Source organism: Callithrix jacchus, chromosome 10 (assembly GCF_049354715.1).
Source record: "Callithrix jacchus isolate 240 chromosome 10, calJac240_pri, whole genome shotgun sequence".
NCBI classification, from domain to species: domain Eukaryota; kingdom Metazoa; phylum Chordata; class Mammalia; order Primates; family Cebidae; genus Callithrix; species Callithrix jacchus.
In genome coordinates, this window is record NC_133511.1 from 131,697,862 (window position 1) to 131,713,177 (window position 15,316).

The 15,316-nt window shown below is 48.7% G+C and overlaps 1 protein-coding gene across 12 annotated transcripts in view; it reads left to right on the forward strand.

Annotated features, from left to right (window-relative positions):
- The window catches only part of SIRT3 (sirtuin 3), a 22,079-nt gene continuing 6,763 nt past the window's right edge, over nucleotides 1–15,316 (forward strand). For 2 of the 12 annotated variants that reach the window (XR_008474894.2, XM_035263977.3), the window contains exons 1-5: nucleotides 1–771; nucleotides 3,104–3,292; nucleotides 3,422–3,654; nucleotides 6,374–6,474; nucleotides 12,509–12,670. Coding sequence is in view for 6 of the 12 variants with exons in the window: in XM_035263977.3 (XP_035119868.2) it covers nucleotides 446–771; nucleotides 3,104–3,292; nucleotides 3,422–3,654; nucleotides 6,374–6,474; nucleotides 12,509–12,670 (1,011 nt within the window). In the remaining 6 variants the exon portion in view is untranslated. Of the gene's footprint in view, nucleotides 3,293–3,421; nucleotides 3,655–6,373; nucleotides 6,475–12,508; nucleotides 12,671–15,316 lie in introns of all 12 variants that reach the window. The other 10 variants (XR_008474897.2, XM_035263979.3, XR_013523656.1 and 7 more) reach the window with 5 other exon arrangements.

Sequence of the window (15,316 nt, forward strand, 5' to 3'; positions counted from 1 at the left end):
AGGCTGGGAGCGCCGCGGTCGGCCGAGGGCGGGGTCCGTTGGTTGCTCGGTCACCTCGCGTCTCTACGCTCGGGACAAACGTCTCTGCCGCGTTTGCAACCCACTCCTCGCGCACCTCGCCGTGTCACTGAGGCGTTAAAGAGTATAGGCGCCTGTGGTCGAACCGGCCACAAAGCTTTTTGTGGTGTCAGCCTTTGTGACTCGGGATTGCTCCACTCCAGTGAGGACCTTGCCAGTGCTGTCTTGCAAGGACCAGGTGTAAACATAATGCCTGGCTGCGGTAAAAGCGCTCAGGAAGGCTTAACTGTCACCGCCATCCGGGTTGAAAAAGGTGTGAGCGCAGGGTACAGCATTGCTGGCTCCCAGGGCGAGGGGAGTCAGACCCCAGACTAGGGAACCGCCTCCACTCGTCCTCTCCGTCTACCTGGGCGCGCGGGGAGCGTGGATGCGGAGGCGGGGCGAGCCCGCAGGACTCAGGGCTGCCGGGAACATGGCGCTGTGCGGTTGGCGCAGTGCGGCCCCCCTCCGGCTGTGGGGCTCCGTAGCTGTACGGGCAGAGGCCCGGGGAGGCGTGGGGCGGTTCCTGGCCTGCGGCTGTCGGCTGGTGCTTGGCGGCAGAGACGGTGCCGGTGCGGGGCTTGGAGGCAGCCGTGGGGTCCGCGGTGAGCCCCTGGGTCCCGTGCGCCCTTTGCAGAGGCCTCCCAGACCCGCGCTGCCCAGGGCATTCCGGAGGCGGCCGAGGGCAGCGGCTCCGTGTTTCTTCTTTTCCAGGTATTTTGGGCGAGGACAAGCACTTCTTGCGTGTTCGTTGTCGGCACCTCGCCCTCCTTTCTCACCGTGCAGTGTTTCCTTTGCGGCGTGTTGCTTCCGTTCCAACACCAGGCGTCCCCGTCTTGATGCTGATCTGTGGACGTCCCTTACGGGAGTTTTGTCGTTTATTTCAGCATTCCCTCATTGAAGTACTTTCTAACCTTTAGTTATTGTACATAACGCTGTGGCGAATGACCTTGTTGGCACCTCACTTTTTGCATAAATTGCAAGTACTGGGACTGCTAGGTCCAAAAGTATATGCATTTAACACTTTATCCCTCATAAATGTTGTGCGGTTAATACTCCCACAGGCATGTGATCATACCTGTCTCCATAGCAATTGCATCTGGGAACTGCCTACATACGAAGAAATCTTAAGGTCCATGGTTGTTAGGTATCAAATGCCCTATAATGGATGAATATTTAGGATCCATTATTAGGATGGATGAATATTTAGGATCCATTATTAAGATGGATGAATATTTAGGATCCATAATTATAATGGATGAATATTTAGGATCCATTATTAGGATGAATATTAGGATGAATAATGGGTGAATATAATGGATAGATAATAGTACATTCACTAGATGCTGTCTGACACAGCTACTGAAAATACTGATGAAGAGTGAGGCCCGAAGTGGTGACTCACACTTGTAATTCCAGCACTTTTGGAGGCTGAGACAGGAGGATTGCTTGGGGCCAGGAGTTCAAGACCAGCCTGGGCAACATAACGAGACCCCCCCATTTGTACAAAACAGTTAAAAATTAGCCGGGCATGGTGGTTCGAGCCTGTAGTCCCAGTTACTCCCAAGACTAAGGCAAGAGGATCCCTTGAGTCCAGGAGTTCAAGGCTGCAATGAGCTATGATTGAATGCTGACTGCACTGCAGCCTGGGTGACAGCAAGACCGTATCTACCTGAAAAAAACAAAAACAAAAACAACTTTAATAGAAAAATCCTCAAGAGTCTGCTGGGCGCAGTGGTTCATGCCTGTTATCCCAGCACTTTGGGAGGCAGAGGTGTGTGGATCACCTGAGTTCAGGAGTGCAAGAGCAGCCTGGCCAACATGGTGAAACCCTGTCTCTGCTAAAAATACAAAAATGAGCCAGACATGGTGGCGGGCGCCTGTAATCCCAGCTACTGGGGAGGCTGGGGCAGGACAATCGCTTGAAACCGGAAGACGGAGGTTGCAGTGAGCTGAGATCTCGACACTGCACTCTAGCCTGGGCTAAAGAGTGAAACTGTCTCAAAAGAAAAAAAGAAAGAGCCTGAAAGAAAAAGAAGAGCCTTCTGTGATTCATCCAAGAAGCCCTCACTGAGCTCTTATTCCGTGCCAGACTCTGTTGTAGGTGCTGTAGATAGGGCAGGGACCAGGACCCGCAAATGCGTGGAGCACATTCTAGTATCAGGGATACTCCAAGACTTGTTAAATCCTCGCTACCACTGGCCCTAAAGCAGGAGGCATAGGGCTGCCTGTGAGGAGGAGTCTGTTGCATGGGCTTTCTGCAGTTTGGAATCTGCCCTTTAGCTTTAGATTTTTGAGTTTGTCCTTTGTGTCCTTTGCACAGTGTCCCTCCCAGTTTGTACCCATGGCTGCCCCTCAGAGGCCCCCTACTCCCAGTGAATTTCACACCAAGCAGTATATACTTTAAGCCATACATCTTAATTATGTTCCAGACATTTGAAAACTCCATTTATGTGTTTTTCAGTCACAAACACTGTTTATGTAGGTGAGGAGCGTACTTCAGGCACCCTCTGTGATACCTCGCCACCAGTGGGCAATACCTTGCCATCAACAGCAATAGTAACTTTCACCCCTTTTGTGATTCTCCTAATGGTGCATGTTTAGTAGCGGTTTGGGGAACAGCCTGAAGTGAACAGGGGTCTGACATGCTGTGTGAAGCGGGCGTTGAACAGGTGGGATGCTTTCAGAGCCAGAGCTTTCCCTCTTTCCTTCTTGACAACTTGACCAGTTTTCATTAGAAAACCCCTTTGGAGGTTTGCACTCAGAGCACTGAGTACCCACTGAGTGTCCTGAATTATGAAATGAGCACAGTTTCCATTAACCTGAATTTTTTGCTCCCAAATAAGTCTCGATTTCTGATTTATGACTGCTTTCCATGGTAGCCCAATAGTCAGCTGAAAAAGCTGATTATTTTGGGAGGTCTGGAGAGACGTGCATGGTCAATCTCAATGGTGGCGTTGGTGCAAAGGGTAGAATCATGCTCGTTCTTGCTACCCTGAGATGGGCTGCTATCTGTTTCCTTTGCTGCTTTGTTTTTTTCTGTCAGTTTTAAAGGTGGAAGAAGGCCTATATCTTTTTCTGTGGGTGCTTCAAGTGTTGGAAGTGGAGGCAGCAATGACAAGGGGAAGCTTTCTCTGCAGGATGTGGCTGAGCTGATTCGGGCCAGAGCCTGCCAGAGGGTGGTGGTCATGGTGGGGGCCGGCATCAGCACACCCAGTGGCATTCCAGACTTCAGGTACTGCTCGCAGTCCCACCTGCCTTCTGCACTCCCCTTCCCTGCCTCCCGCCCTCCCCACTGCCCAGTTTACGCCACTTTCCTGTCCTCTTCCAAAGTCCTCAGAGCCTCTTCCTTCTCTCTCTGCAGATCTCCGGGGAGTGGGCTGTACAGCAACCTCCAGAAGTACAATCTCCCGTACCCCGAGGCCATTTTTGAGCTTCCATTTTTCTTCCACAACCCCAAGCCCTTTTTCACTTTAGCCAAGGAGCTGTACCCTGGGAACTACAAGCCCAATGTCACTCACTACTTCCTCCGGCTGCTTCATGACAAGGGGCTGCTTCTGCGGCTCTACACGCAGAACATCGATGGGCTTGAGAGAGGTGAGCCCTCTGTCCATCTCACACATTCTTTTCCTCACAGGGAAGGCTCAGGTGCTTGTTTCTGGGGAGGGCCAAGACCTAGTGCTTATGCTTCTTCCTTGGGACTGTTTTAGAGCCAACCAGTTAGGGCTTTATTCCCAAGGAAAATGTTTTCAGGGTGTTTAAAGGCCACTGCTTGCTCTCCTGGCATACCTGCAGAGCTGTGCGTTTTGGGCAGAAGTTGACATCGTTTTGCTAATCTGGTGTGATTATCTCTTTTTTCTGTTTTTTTTTTTTTTATTTTTATTTTTCCCCCTGAGACGGAGTTTCACTCTTGTTGCCCAGGTTGGAGTCCAATGGCTCAATCTCGGCTCACCACAACCTCCGCCTCCTGGATTAAAGCGATTCTCCTGCCTCAGCCTCCCGAGTAGCTGGGAATACAGGTGCGCCCCACCACGCCCAGCTAATTTTGTATTTTTAGTAAAGACAGGGTTTCTCCATGTTGGTCAGGCTGGTCTTGAACTCCTGACCTCAGGTGATCCGCCTGCCTCAGCCTCTCAAAGTGCTGGGATTATAGGCATGAACCACCATGCCCGGCCTTCTGTTCTCTTTTAAAAATTGTATTACGGAATTTTATTGAGCACATGCAAATCAAGAGAAAAATGAAGCATAATGAAGCATCCTGTCCGCATCACCAGCACGTAGCCAGTCCAAAGTCCTTCTTCCTGCGTCCTCACTGCTTTCTTCCAAATCCCCAGATTATTGTGAAGCAAATCCCTGATACCATGAATTTAATCTAGAAATAATCTATAAATACATGAATAGGTATCTCTAGAGGATACTTGAAAAACAACTCTGGCTGGGTGCAGTGGCTCACACCTGTAATCCCAGCACTTTGGGAGGCAGGCAGATCACCTGAGGTTGGGGGTTCTGGTCAACATGGGAAAGACTAGACTGGTCAACATGGGAAAACCCTGTCTCTGCTAAAAATAGAAAAAGCTGGGCGTGGTGATGTGCCTCTATAATCCCAGCTACTTGGGATTGCTGGAACCTGGGAGGTGGAGGTTACAGTGAGCTGAGATTGTGCCACTGCACTCCAGCCTGGGTGACAGAGAGACTCCGTCTCAAAAATAAATTAATAAAAATAACAAATAAAAATTAACAACTTTGGTACCATTTTCACGCTGAAGAATCTCTTATAATTCCTTAATAATGTCACACTCAGCCTGTGGCGATTTCTTGACTGTATCCACGTGGTGCCCAAACCAGCGATTCACAGGTTGTGCCGACTTCTGGCTGTGCACCTCAGGGAAGCACTTGATGGGGTCTTTTCCTTACATGCAGTGATGCAGACAGGTGCGGGGACAGTCAGCTCTCTGGGAGCCAGGAGCAGCTCAGCCAGTCTGCAGATGTGTTGTCAGTTAAAAAGAGGAGACACCTTGGCTCCAGGTATATGTTTCCTTGCCAGAAGGATTCCCTAGCCTGGAGCCACAGAGGCAGCAGTGGCTACCCCATATTGGTGGTCTCTTCTCCCAGAGGTGCAGCAGGGCAGGCCGTGTGGGAAGGTGGGCACTTCTGGCTGAGAGATGCAGGACTGCTGAGTGGTAGGGGCTTGGGGAGCGTCCTACAGCTGGGACCCTGGCTGTGCCACCACAGTGCTTCAGAGCCAGACGATAGTAACACAACTTTCATAAGAAGTCACTTTTTGTCTGTTTTTCTGCCAAGCAGTTCTTTTGGAATTTATGATATTTATATCCTCATTTTAACTTGGTATCTATAGAATAGAAAATGTTCCTAGGTACTGGATGTCAGTTTTTGAGACAGGGTCTTGGCGCTGTTGCCCAGGCTAGAGTTCAGTGGCATGATCATAGTTCACTGTAGCCTTGAACTCCTGGGCCGAAGTGATCCTTTTGCCTCGAACTCCTGGGCTAAACTGATCCTTTTGTCTCAGCCTCTGGAATAGCTGGGACTGCAGGCATGCACTACCATGCCTGGGTAGTTTTTACATTTTTTTCTGGAGATCAGGTCTCACTGTGTTGCCCAGGCTGGTCTCAAACTCCTGGCCTCAAGTGATTGTCCTCCCTTGGCCTTCCAAAGCACTGGGATTACAGGCGTGAGCCACTGCGTCCAGCCTGGTATTGGGTATAATTTTTTTTTTTTTTGATAAAAGAGTTTCGCTCTTGTTTCCCAGGCTGGAGTGCAGTGGTGTAGTCTCCGCTCATTGCAGCCTCAGCCTCCTGGGTTCAAGTGATTCTCTTGCCTCAGGCTCCTGAGTATCTGGGATTACAGGTGCCCGCCACCATACCCGGCTAATTTTTATATTTTTAGTGGTGGTAGGGTTTCACCGTGTTGGCCAGGCTGGTCTCAAACTCCTAACCTGAAATGATCAACCCACCTCAGCCTCCCAAAGTACTGGGATTACAGGCCTGAGCCACCGTGCCTGGCTGGATATAATTTCATTGGAGCTTACATCAAATGAATTTTCGTACTGAGTTTTGACAGGCTTTGTTTTAACTGTGATTTGACTCCAGCTGGGAGCCCCTTTACTCCCATGCCTTATTCTGGTTGGTGGTGCATGATCTGCAGGTGATATGGGCATGGACATAAGGCTTGAGGATATCACAACCCCAAGGGGTTGTGCCTTCTTCCAGGAGGCCTGCCAAGCCCAGAAGTGGTGCTTTTGGACCTGTGTGCTCACTCCAGAGGCAGCAGCAACACTTAGCTTTGGCTTGAATTTCAGCATCAGGTATCCCTGACTCAAAGCTGGTTGAAGCTCATGGAACCTTTGCCTCTGCCACCTGCACAGTCTGCCGAAGACCCTTCCCAGGGGAAGACTTCTGGGTGAGTTATCTGCTGTTGGGGTCATCTGGAAAAGTGGTATTTTATAAGCACTGTGTGTAAAGGATTATTAAACAACAATAGTGTGAAAAATTTTATCTGTAAATTAGAAAAGTAATGTACGCTGGTAAAAAATTGAAGACAATATAGAAATATGTAGAGAAAATGAATCTCCCCTTCAGCCAATTCCTGCTGCCCACTTTTTTTTTTTTTTTTTTAGACAGAGTCTCATTCTGTTGCCCAGGCTGGAGTGCAGTGGGGTAATCTCTGCTCAGTGCAACCTCCGTCTCCTGGGTTCAATCAGTTCTCCTGCCTCAGCCTCTTGAGTAGCTGGGATTACAGGTGTGTGCTACCACACCCCACTAGTTTTATTATTTTTATATATTTTTTATTTTTTAGTAGAGATGATATTTCATCATGTTGGTCAGGCTGGTCTCAAACTCCTGACTTCAGGTGATCCATCCACCTCAGCCTCCCAAAGTACTGGGATTACAGGCATGAGCCACGGCCCCTGGCCCCTGCTGTCTACTTTTTTTTTTAGACAGAATTTCGCTCTTATTTCCCAGGCTGGAGTGCAATGGTGTGATCTCAACTTACACAGCCTCTGCCCCCTAGGTTCAAGTGATTCTCCCGCATCAGCCTCCCGAGCAGCTGGGGTTACAGGCACACGCCACCACGCCCAGCTAATTTTGTATTTTTAGTAGAGACAGGGTTTCTCCATGTTGGTCAGCTGGTCTTGAACTCCCGACTTCAGGTGGTTTGCCCGCCTCAGCCTCCCAAAGGGCTGGGATTACAGGCGTGAGCCACTGTGCCTGGCCTCTGCTGCCCACTTTTAACAGCTTGGTGTATAATGTTCCAGGCCTTTCCAAAAAAAAAAGTGATATGTTTATATAAACATATATGCATGTACCTATGTACATACACCTACACGCAGTTAAAATTTTTTTTTTTTCAGGCTGATTGCGGTGGCTCATGCCTGTAATCCCAGCACTTTGGGAGGCCGAGGTGGGCAGATCACAAGGTCAACAGATGGAGACCATCCTGGCCAACATGGTGAAACCCCATCTCTACCAAAAATAAGAAAATTAGCCAGATGTGGTGGCATGTGCTTGTAGTCCCAGCTACTCGGGAGGCTGAGGCAGGAGAATTGATTGCTTAAATCCAGGAAGCAGAGGTTGCAGGGAGCTGAGATCACGCTACTGCACTCCAGCCTGGTGACAGAGTGAGAGTCTATCTCAAAAAAAAAAAAAAAAAAAATTCAGCAATGGGGTCATTTGAAGCCTAGTATTCTACAGCTTGAGTTTTTACTGAGCAGTGTCATGGAACTCTTGTGTCAATACCTACAGTTCTGCTAAACCTTTTTATTCACTTCTATAGATATTATATTTAGCCATTCCTGTATTGTGGGACATTCTTTGATGTGTGTAATTTTCACTATTAAAAATACAGCAATGATACCTATGCTTATGCTGCCATGAATATCTGTATTTCTGTAAAATGCGTTTCTTAGAATAGGATAGGATAGAGTTGAAACATCTTAAATATAAAACTCTGAAATAGAGACATGGCACATAACTTTTTAAAAATTTACTTATTTTTTATTGAGGTGAATTTTTTTTTTTTTTTTTGAGACACAGTCTTGCTCTGTCACCCAGGCTGCATGTGATCTATGCTCAGTGTAACCTTCGTCTCCTGGGTTCAAGCACTTCTCCTGCCTCAGCCTCCCAAGTAGCTGGACTACATGCCCAGCCAATTTTTGTGGTGTGTTTTCGGTAGAGATGGGATTTCATCATGTTGCCCAGGCTGGTCTTGAACTCCTGACCTCAAGTGATCTACCCGCCTTATTGAGGTGAATTTGATGTAACATAAACTTAGCCATTTTAAAGTGTTCAGTTCATTGGCATTTAGTACATTCACAGTGTGTGTACCTATTGCCTCTTATCAAGTTCCAGGATGTGCTAATTACCGCAAAAGAAGACCTTGTACTATTAAGCAGTCATTCCTCATTTCTTCTCCCTCCAGCCCCTGGCAACCACAGATATGCTTTCTGTCTATACATTTGTCTTTTCTGGACATTTCATGTAAATGCAATCAAATGGCCTTTTGTGTCACGGTTATTTCCCAAAAATACTTCTGGCTCATTGACACCGTAGCTTGTGTTAGTACTTTGTCCTGTTGTATGGCCAAATAATATTCCATTGATGTATGTACTACAGTTCGTTCCTCTCCTCATACATTGACGGGTGTTGGGGTTGTTCCTGCCTCGCTGCTCTTGTGAATAGTTCTGCTGTGAATGCATGTACAAGTCTTTGTGTGAGACTTTTTATGCTTTTGAGTATAAAAAACATACCTAGGAGTATTGCTTGGTAATTCCATGTTTAGTTTTTTTTTTAGTTTTGAAATTAGGAAGTGTGAGTCAGCACACAGTAGAAACTTCATATATGCATATTATTCTTTTTGTCAACGCATTCATTCATTGATGACCAATTTATTCAACAAATAGTTTAGTCTGCTCAGTGCCAGGTCCTTTGCTGGGGTCTGTGGATGTGAAAACAAATTAAGGTGGAGTTATCCAACAGTTACAATTAGGTGCCATACGAGTTTTACTACAAATATGTACTGAATGCTGGAAGAGGTCCTGACTCACCGTAGGAAGAGGGCAGGCTAGGGAGCCCCTCAGAGGTGAGGCCGTATGGATGTAAGAGTCAGTTACTCAGCAGTAGGAAGAGGGCAGGCTAGGGAGCCCCTCAGAAGTGAGGCCATATGGATGTAAGAGTCAGTTTCTGGCAGCAGAGTCCTGGAGTATACAAGGACTCTTGCTCTGTTAGGGTTTCAACTGCGTCCTGAAGATCATGGGAGACACTGAAGGATTTTTTAGGCAGGAAAATTATGTAAAGGGATTTGCATTTAAAAGAAATTATTTGGAGCAGGGCTGGTGGTTCACGCCTGTAATCCCAGCACTTTGGGAGGCCTAGGCAGGTGGATCACCTGAGGTTGAGAGTTTGAGAGCAGTGTGGCCAAAATGATGAAACCCCATTTTTGTATTTTTTGAAAAATATAAAAATTAGCCAAGTGTGGTGGCACACCTGTAATCCCAGCTACTCGGAAGGCTGAGGCAAGAGAATCACTTGAACCCGGGAGGGGGAGGCTGTTGTGAACTGAAATCACGCCACTGTACCCCAGCCTGAGCAACAGAGTGAGACTCCATCTCAAAACAAAATAAATAAATAAGGATGAAAATAAAAGAGATAAGGGCAATAGGTTGGTTTTAATTCTCCAGCTTTGTTCTCCTTCAGTACTGTGTTGGCTATTCTGAGTCTTTTGCCTTTTCATGTAAATTTCAGAAATTGTTGCTATCGGTTCTCTGCCTGTTTCTTTTTTTTTTTTTTTTTTTGAGACAAGACAGAGTCTTGTCACCCAAGCTGGAGCACAGTGGCGTGATCTCTGCTCACTGCAACCTCTGCCTCCCGGGTTCAAGTGATTCTCCTGCCTCAGCCTCCAGAGTAGCTGGGATTACAGGCGTGCATCACCATGCCCGGCTAATTTTTGTATTTTTAGTAGACAGGGTTTCACCATGTTGGTCAGGTTGGTCTTGAACTCCTGACCTCGTGATTCACCCACCTCAGCCTCCCAGAGTGCTGGGATTACAGGCTTGAGTCAGTACACCTGGCCTCTCTGCCTGTTTATTTTATTTTATTTTAATTTTTTTAAATACGGGGTTTCTCCATGTTGGTCAGGCTGGTCTTGAACTCCTGCCCTCAGGTGATCTGCCCACCTTGGCCTCCAAAGTGCTTGGATTACAGGTGTGAGCCACCACGCCTGGCCAATCTCTCTGCCTGTTTTTTTTTTTTAAGACTTTTGTCTTTGGAGTTTTGCAGTTTCTCCATGCTGTTTTCCATATGAATTTCCTTTTATTTATTCTGCTTAAAATTTGTAGGCCTTCCTTGAGAAAAATAAAATTCTAGGCCAGATGCAGTGGCTCATGCCTGTGATCCTAGTACTTTGGGAGGCAGAGGCAGAGGCAGATGGATCACTTGAGTTGAGTTTGAGACCAGCCTGGCCAACATGGTAAAACTCTGTCTCTACTAAAAATACAAAATGAGCCATGTGTGGTGGCACCTATCTGTAGTCCCAGCTACTCGGGAGGCTGAGGCAGAATTGCTGGAACCCAGGAGGTAGAGGTTGACAGTGAGCTGAGATCACCCCACTGCATTCCAGCCTGGGTGACAGAATGAGACTCCATCTCAAACAAATAAAAAATACAATTCTAAGCCCTGCAACCAACTGAATGGACCCCTCTCCTTGGTCAGGGGAACCCAGAGAAACCTTGGGGACTTGAGTTCCTGCCCAGTGCAGGAGAAGAGATTAGAGGCACCCCATTATATCCTCCCTCCCCAACCACCATTAGACTTTCTTCACTTAGGGTTAAACAGAAACCAGCTCTTTCTAGACTCCACCCTGCGAATGTGGATAGTGGAGATCAATGGTTCCTTCTTCCTCCCTGAGATGTCTGCTTAGTTGTTCTTTCTGTTTCTTTTTTTTCTTTGAACAGTTGACTACAATGTTTCCTTTTATCTTCTGTAAAATGTACACTTACTGAAGTCTCAAAAGTATGTAACCATTCACCTCACAGCCACCCTCCCCCTTTTAAGGACAATATATAAACAAACACTAAACCTCCTGAGAACCTCTTGGGACAAAAACAGCCACACTGTGCTTGTGACTCCTGTCGTGCCCTCACGCTGGCTCAGTAGCCCTCACTTGCTTGAGACCCTCATTCTGTGAGTTGGTATCTTCCATGGTTGCCGGGTAATACTCTGCGGTTACCTCTTGGATATGAATTGCCCCTGGCCCGCCCTCTGAGCCCACTCTTCAGGGACCTCTGATTGAGGGTACATTAGACCTTCCCTCACCTGCAGTTCCTGATCACTCTCCTGTCCCTCCTTGCTCCTCCTGGTGCTGCATTCTGGGTAATTTCTTGTGAGCTATTTTCCAGTTTACTAATGTCGTCTTCTATTATAGAGAATAAAGTCTTCCCATTGAATATTTCTTTCTTTTTTCCCAAACACCAACTGGAAACAGACATTGAGTTTCATTTTGGTTCCTCTACTTTTTATTTATAGAAGTTATATTTGGTTATTTTCCAAGTCTGCTACATTATTTTTTAATACTTTTGTATCTTTAATAGATATTTCATCTTTTTTATTTCCTTTTATTTTTACTATACCCCATAGTCTCCAAGATAACAGTTTTTTCTTCTTAATTTAAACATAATACAGTTTTACTATGTATCCAAGAATATCTGAAATCTTTTGTGAGTTTCTTTCTTTTGTCTCTTGTTTCTCTTGCTTCTTGCTGGATTGAGCCTGCTTAAAACAAGCCCACTTAGCTGTAAAGGTTTCCCTTAGAAAATCAGGTGTCTTCCTCTGTAACTCTCTCCCTTTTCCATCTGGCCCAAGGCATTAGTTTATATTAATCTTGATGCAAAGTGAAGTTGTGTCCACTTCCCCTTGGCCAGCACGGAGGCAGTCTTCGGCACATGTTGTTATTCCTAGTAATGCCAGCCAGTGACTGAAGCTGACCTGAATGCCTCCCAGGTCTGAGGCAATGCCATGATCTCTTAAGCTCGACCCAGAGACAGTTCCACCTTTGTGACTGAATAATGTTCGGTGTAGGCCAAATGCCTGCAGGCTGCCGTCTGCCAGGTGTTTCCTTAGCACCTGAATGTCTCTGGTCACCATCCCAGGTGTTCAGAGCATGGTGTTAAATGTGCTGGATGCCTGCTGAAGTATTTATGGGTGAAATCATATGATGTCCAGGATTTGCTTTTAAATGTCCTAATACCTCCTCGAAGATTCTGGAGGGCCGTGAAACAATTAGCTATGAAAACTGGTAATTCCTGAAGCTGGTTACATGGAGGTTAATGGTCCATCTCTCACCCTTTTTGGGGGGAATATTTGATACTTTAATAAGAAGTTGTTGCCTTTAAAGTGTCTTGTGGCATCTTCCTCAGGCCTGCTTTTTCTGTGTTTCCCAGGCTGACGTGATGGCAGACAGGGTGCCCCGCTGCCCAGTCTGCACTGGCGTGGTGAAGCCCGACATCGTGTTCTTTGGGGAGCCGCTGCCCCAGAGGTTCTTGCTACATGTGGTTGATTTCCCCATGGCAGATCTGCTGCTCATCCTTGGGACCTCCCTGGAGGTGTGTCAGCAGGCCTGTGCAGGGAGGAGGCCGAGGGCAGGGAAGGGGGGGGTGCAGGAGTCACCTCGTGGACCTTGAGGGATTATGGGGAATGGGGGGGTGCAGAAGTCACCTCATGGACCTTGAGGGACTATGGGGAAGGGGTGGTGCAGGTGTCACCTCATGGACCTTGAGGGATTATAGGGAAAGGGGGGCTGCAGGAGTCACCTCATGGACCTTGAGAGACTATAGGGAAAGGGGGGGTACAGGAGTCACCTCATGGACCTTGAGGGACTATAGGGAAAGGGGGGGTGCAGGTGTCACCTCATGGACCTTGAGGGACTATAGGGAAAGGGAGGGTGCAGGAGTCACCTCATGGACCTTGTGGGACTATGGGGAAAGGGGGGGTGCAGGAGTCACCTCATGGACCTTGAGGAACTATAGGGAAAGGGAGGGTGCAGGAGTCACCTCATGGACCTTGTGGGACTATGGGGAAAGGGGTGGTGCAGGAGTCACCTCATGGACCTTGAGGGATTATGGGGAAAGGGAGGGTGCAGGAGTCACCTCATGGACCTTGAGGGACTATGAGGAAGGGGGGGTGCAGGTGTCACCTCATGGACCTTGAGCGACTATGGGGAAAGGGGTGGTGCAGGTGTCACCTCATGGACCTTGAGCGACTATGGGGAAGGTGGGGTGCAGGTGTCACCTCATGGACCTTGTGGGACTATGGGGAAAGGGGTGGTGCAGGAGTCACCTCATGGACCTTGAGGGACTATGGGGAAAGGGGTGGTGCAGGAGTCACCTCATGGACCTTGAGGGACTATGGGGAAAGGGGTGGTGCAGGTGTCATCTCATGGACCTTGAGCGACTATGGGGAAGGCGGGGTGCAGGTGTCACCTCATGGGCCTTCAGCGACTATGGGGAAGGCGGGGTGCAAGTGTCACCTCATGGGCCTTGAGGGGCTGGTGCCACTATTGTAAGGTGAGTGGATCATCTGGGATTCCAGGCTGAGGGAGCAGCATCCCATGCAGGGGAAAGGAAGGTGGGAAGCCGCTGGGCTTTGTAGGTGGTATAGTTGCGGCTGGGGCACCATGTGTGAGGGGAATGGAGAAGGAAACGGGGTATGGGGGTGAGGTGGAGGGGCAGGCCTCCCAGGTCAGATGAGGAATACTGATGCTATGGTGGGAGTAGTGATAAACCCAAAGGGACTGGCCCAGGGATGTAGCTGAACTCTTGGGGGCAGAGAGGCCTTTGGGGAGTGGAGATTGGAGCAAGCAGTGCCAGGGGCTGGTCCTGAAGAAGTTAGAGCTGTGGGCACCTGAGGGACAGCAAGGAGGGGGCTGGACTTGCGGCCTGTGATGCTTTGGGGGGCGTGAGAAGGAGGTGTCTGGCTTGGTGTATAAGGTCAGGGCATTAGCTGGTGAAGCATGATTTGGGAGGGAGGATGCCCAGCTTGGTTCTGCTGTGTGTCTGAGGTGCCTGGGAGACGCTCTGGATGTGTTCAAGCAGCTGTTCTCCATCAGAGTCTGAAGCTCTGGAAATTCCTAAAAGCTGTGATTAGAGCAAGAAATGAGACCATGAAGCCACTGTGTGTGTGACTGGATACCGGCACCAAGGGCAGAAGGGCCAGAAGGGCCCAGGCCGGCCGCAGGGGCCCAGAGCATGTATTTGCTGAGGCATTCATTGGGTGCTGCCTGCTGTGTGCTGGGCCCTGTTCTGGTGCTTTGAACATACAGTCAGATGTAAATATAAGAAGTTACAGTTTGTTAGGAGATGATTGATGCTGTGGAAAAGATAATAAGCAGGATAGACGTGCTCGAAAGGTTGGGAGCCAGCTGCAGTGTCCAGTCAGGAAGGTGGAGTTGGAGCTAAGAGTTAACCCAGGTGAGGGGTCTGCACAGGTGACAAGCAGCAAGGAGGGAGGGGCCAAGTCAGCAGTGACGGGCATGGGGCTGGAGCAGAGAAGGAGGTGGGGCACAAGATCATCTCAGGGGAGGCTGGTGCCACCTCAGAAGATGAATGGATTCAGCTTGGGTTCCAGGCCAGAGCCTGGAAGTTGGAGCACTTTACTCCAGCTTCCTGTTGAGAGGAGTCCTCTGAGTGCTGGGCTGTGAGCCCACCATGGGGGGAAGCATGGGAGCAGCAGACCCAGCAGGGCCCTTGTAGGTGATCACTGGCTGGCACTGGCTGGGGGCCAGGTAAAGTCAGCAGAGGCTGAGGGGTGCTGGAGTCTGGGTGTGTGTGAATGCAGAGTGGACACGCTGGCACAGTGTATGGGAGGGTGTGGATTCCTAAGGACTCCAGGGCTGTGGCCGGAGCAGCTAGAAGGATTGAGCCACCGTTTCCTGAGATGGAGAAGCCTGCTAAGTGGGTTTGGGGAACTCAGCCTTGTTTCCACGGATTCGATGATGTGCTGCAGACTGGAGGTGTCGAGCAGGCAGGTGGACACCTGAGTCCAGAGTCCAGAGTCCAGGAAGGACCAGTGGCAGGAGCTGTATAGGGTCCAGCCCTGCTGGGTCTAGAGGGTATTCTCTACGGGTGCAGAGACAAATAGACACAAGACACCGAGATCAAGAGAAAGAGTTGGGCCCAGAGGTCCACTACCACCTAGTATGCAGAGTTCGGTAGTGGCCCTGAGTGCCTGGACACTCTGACTTTCATTGGGTA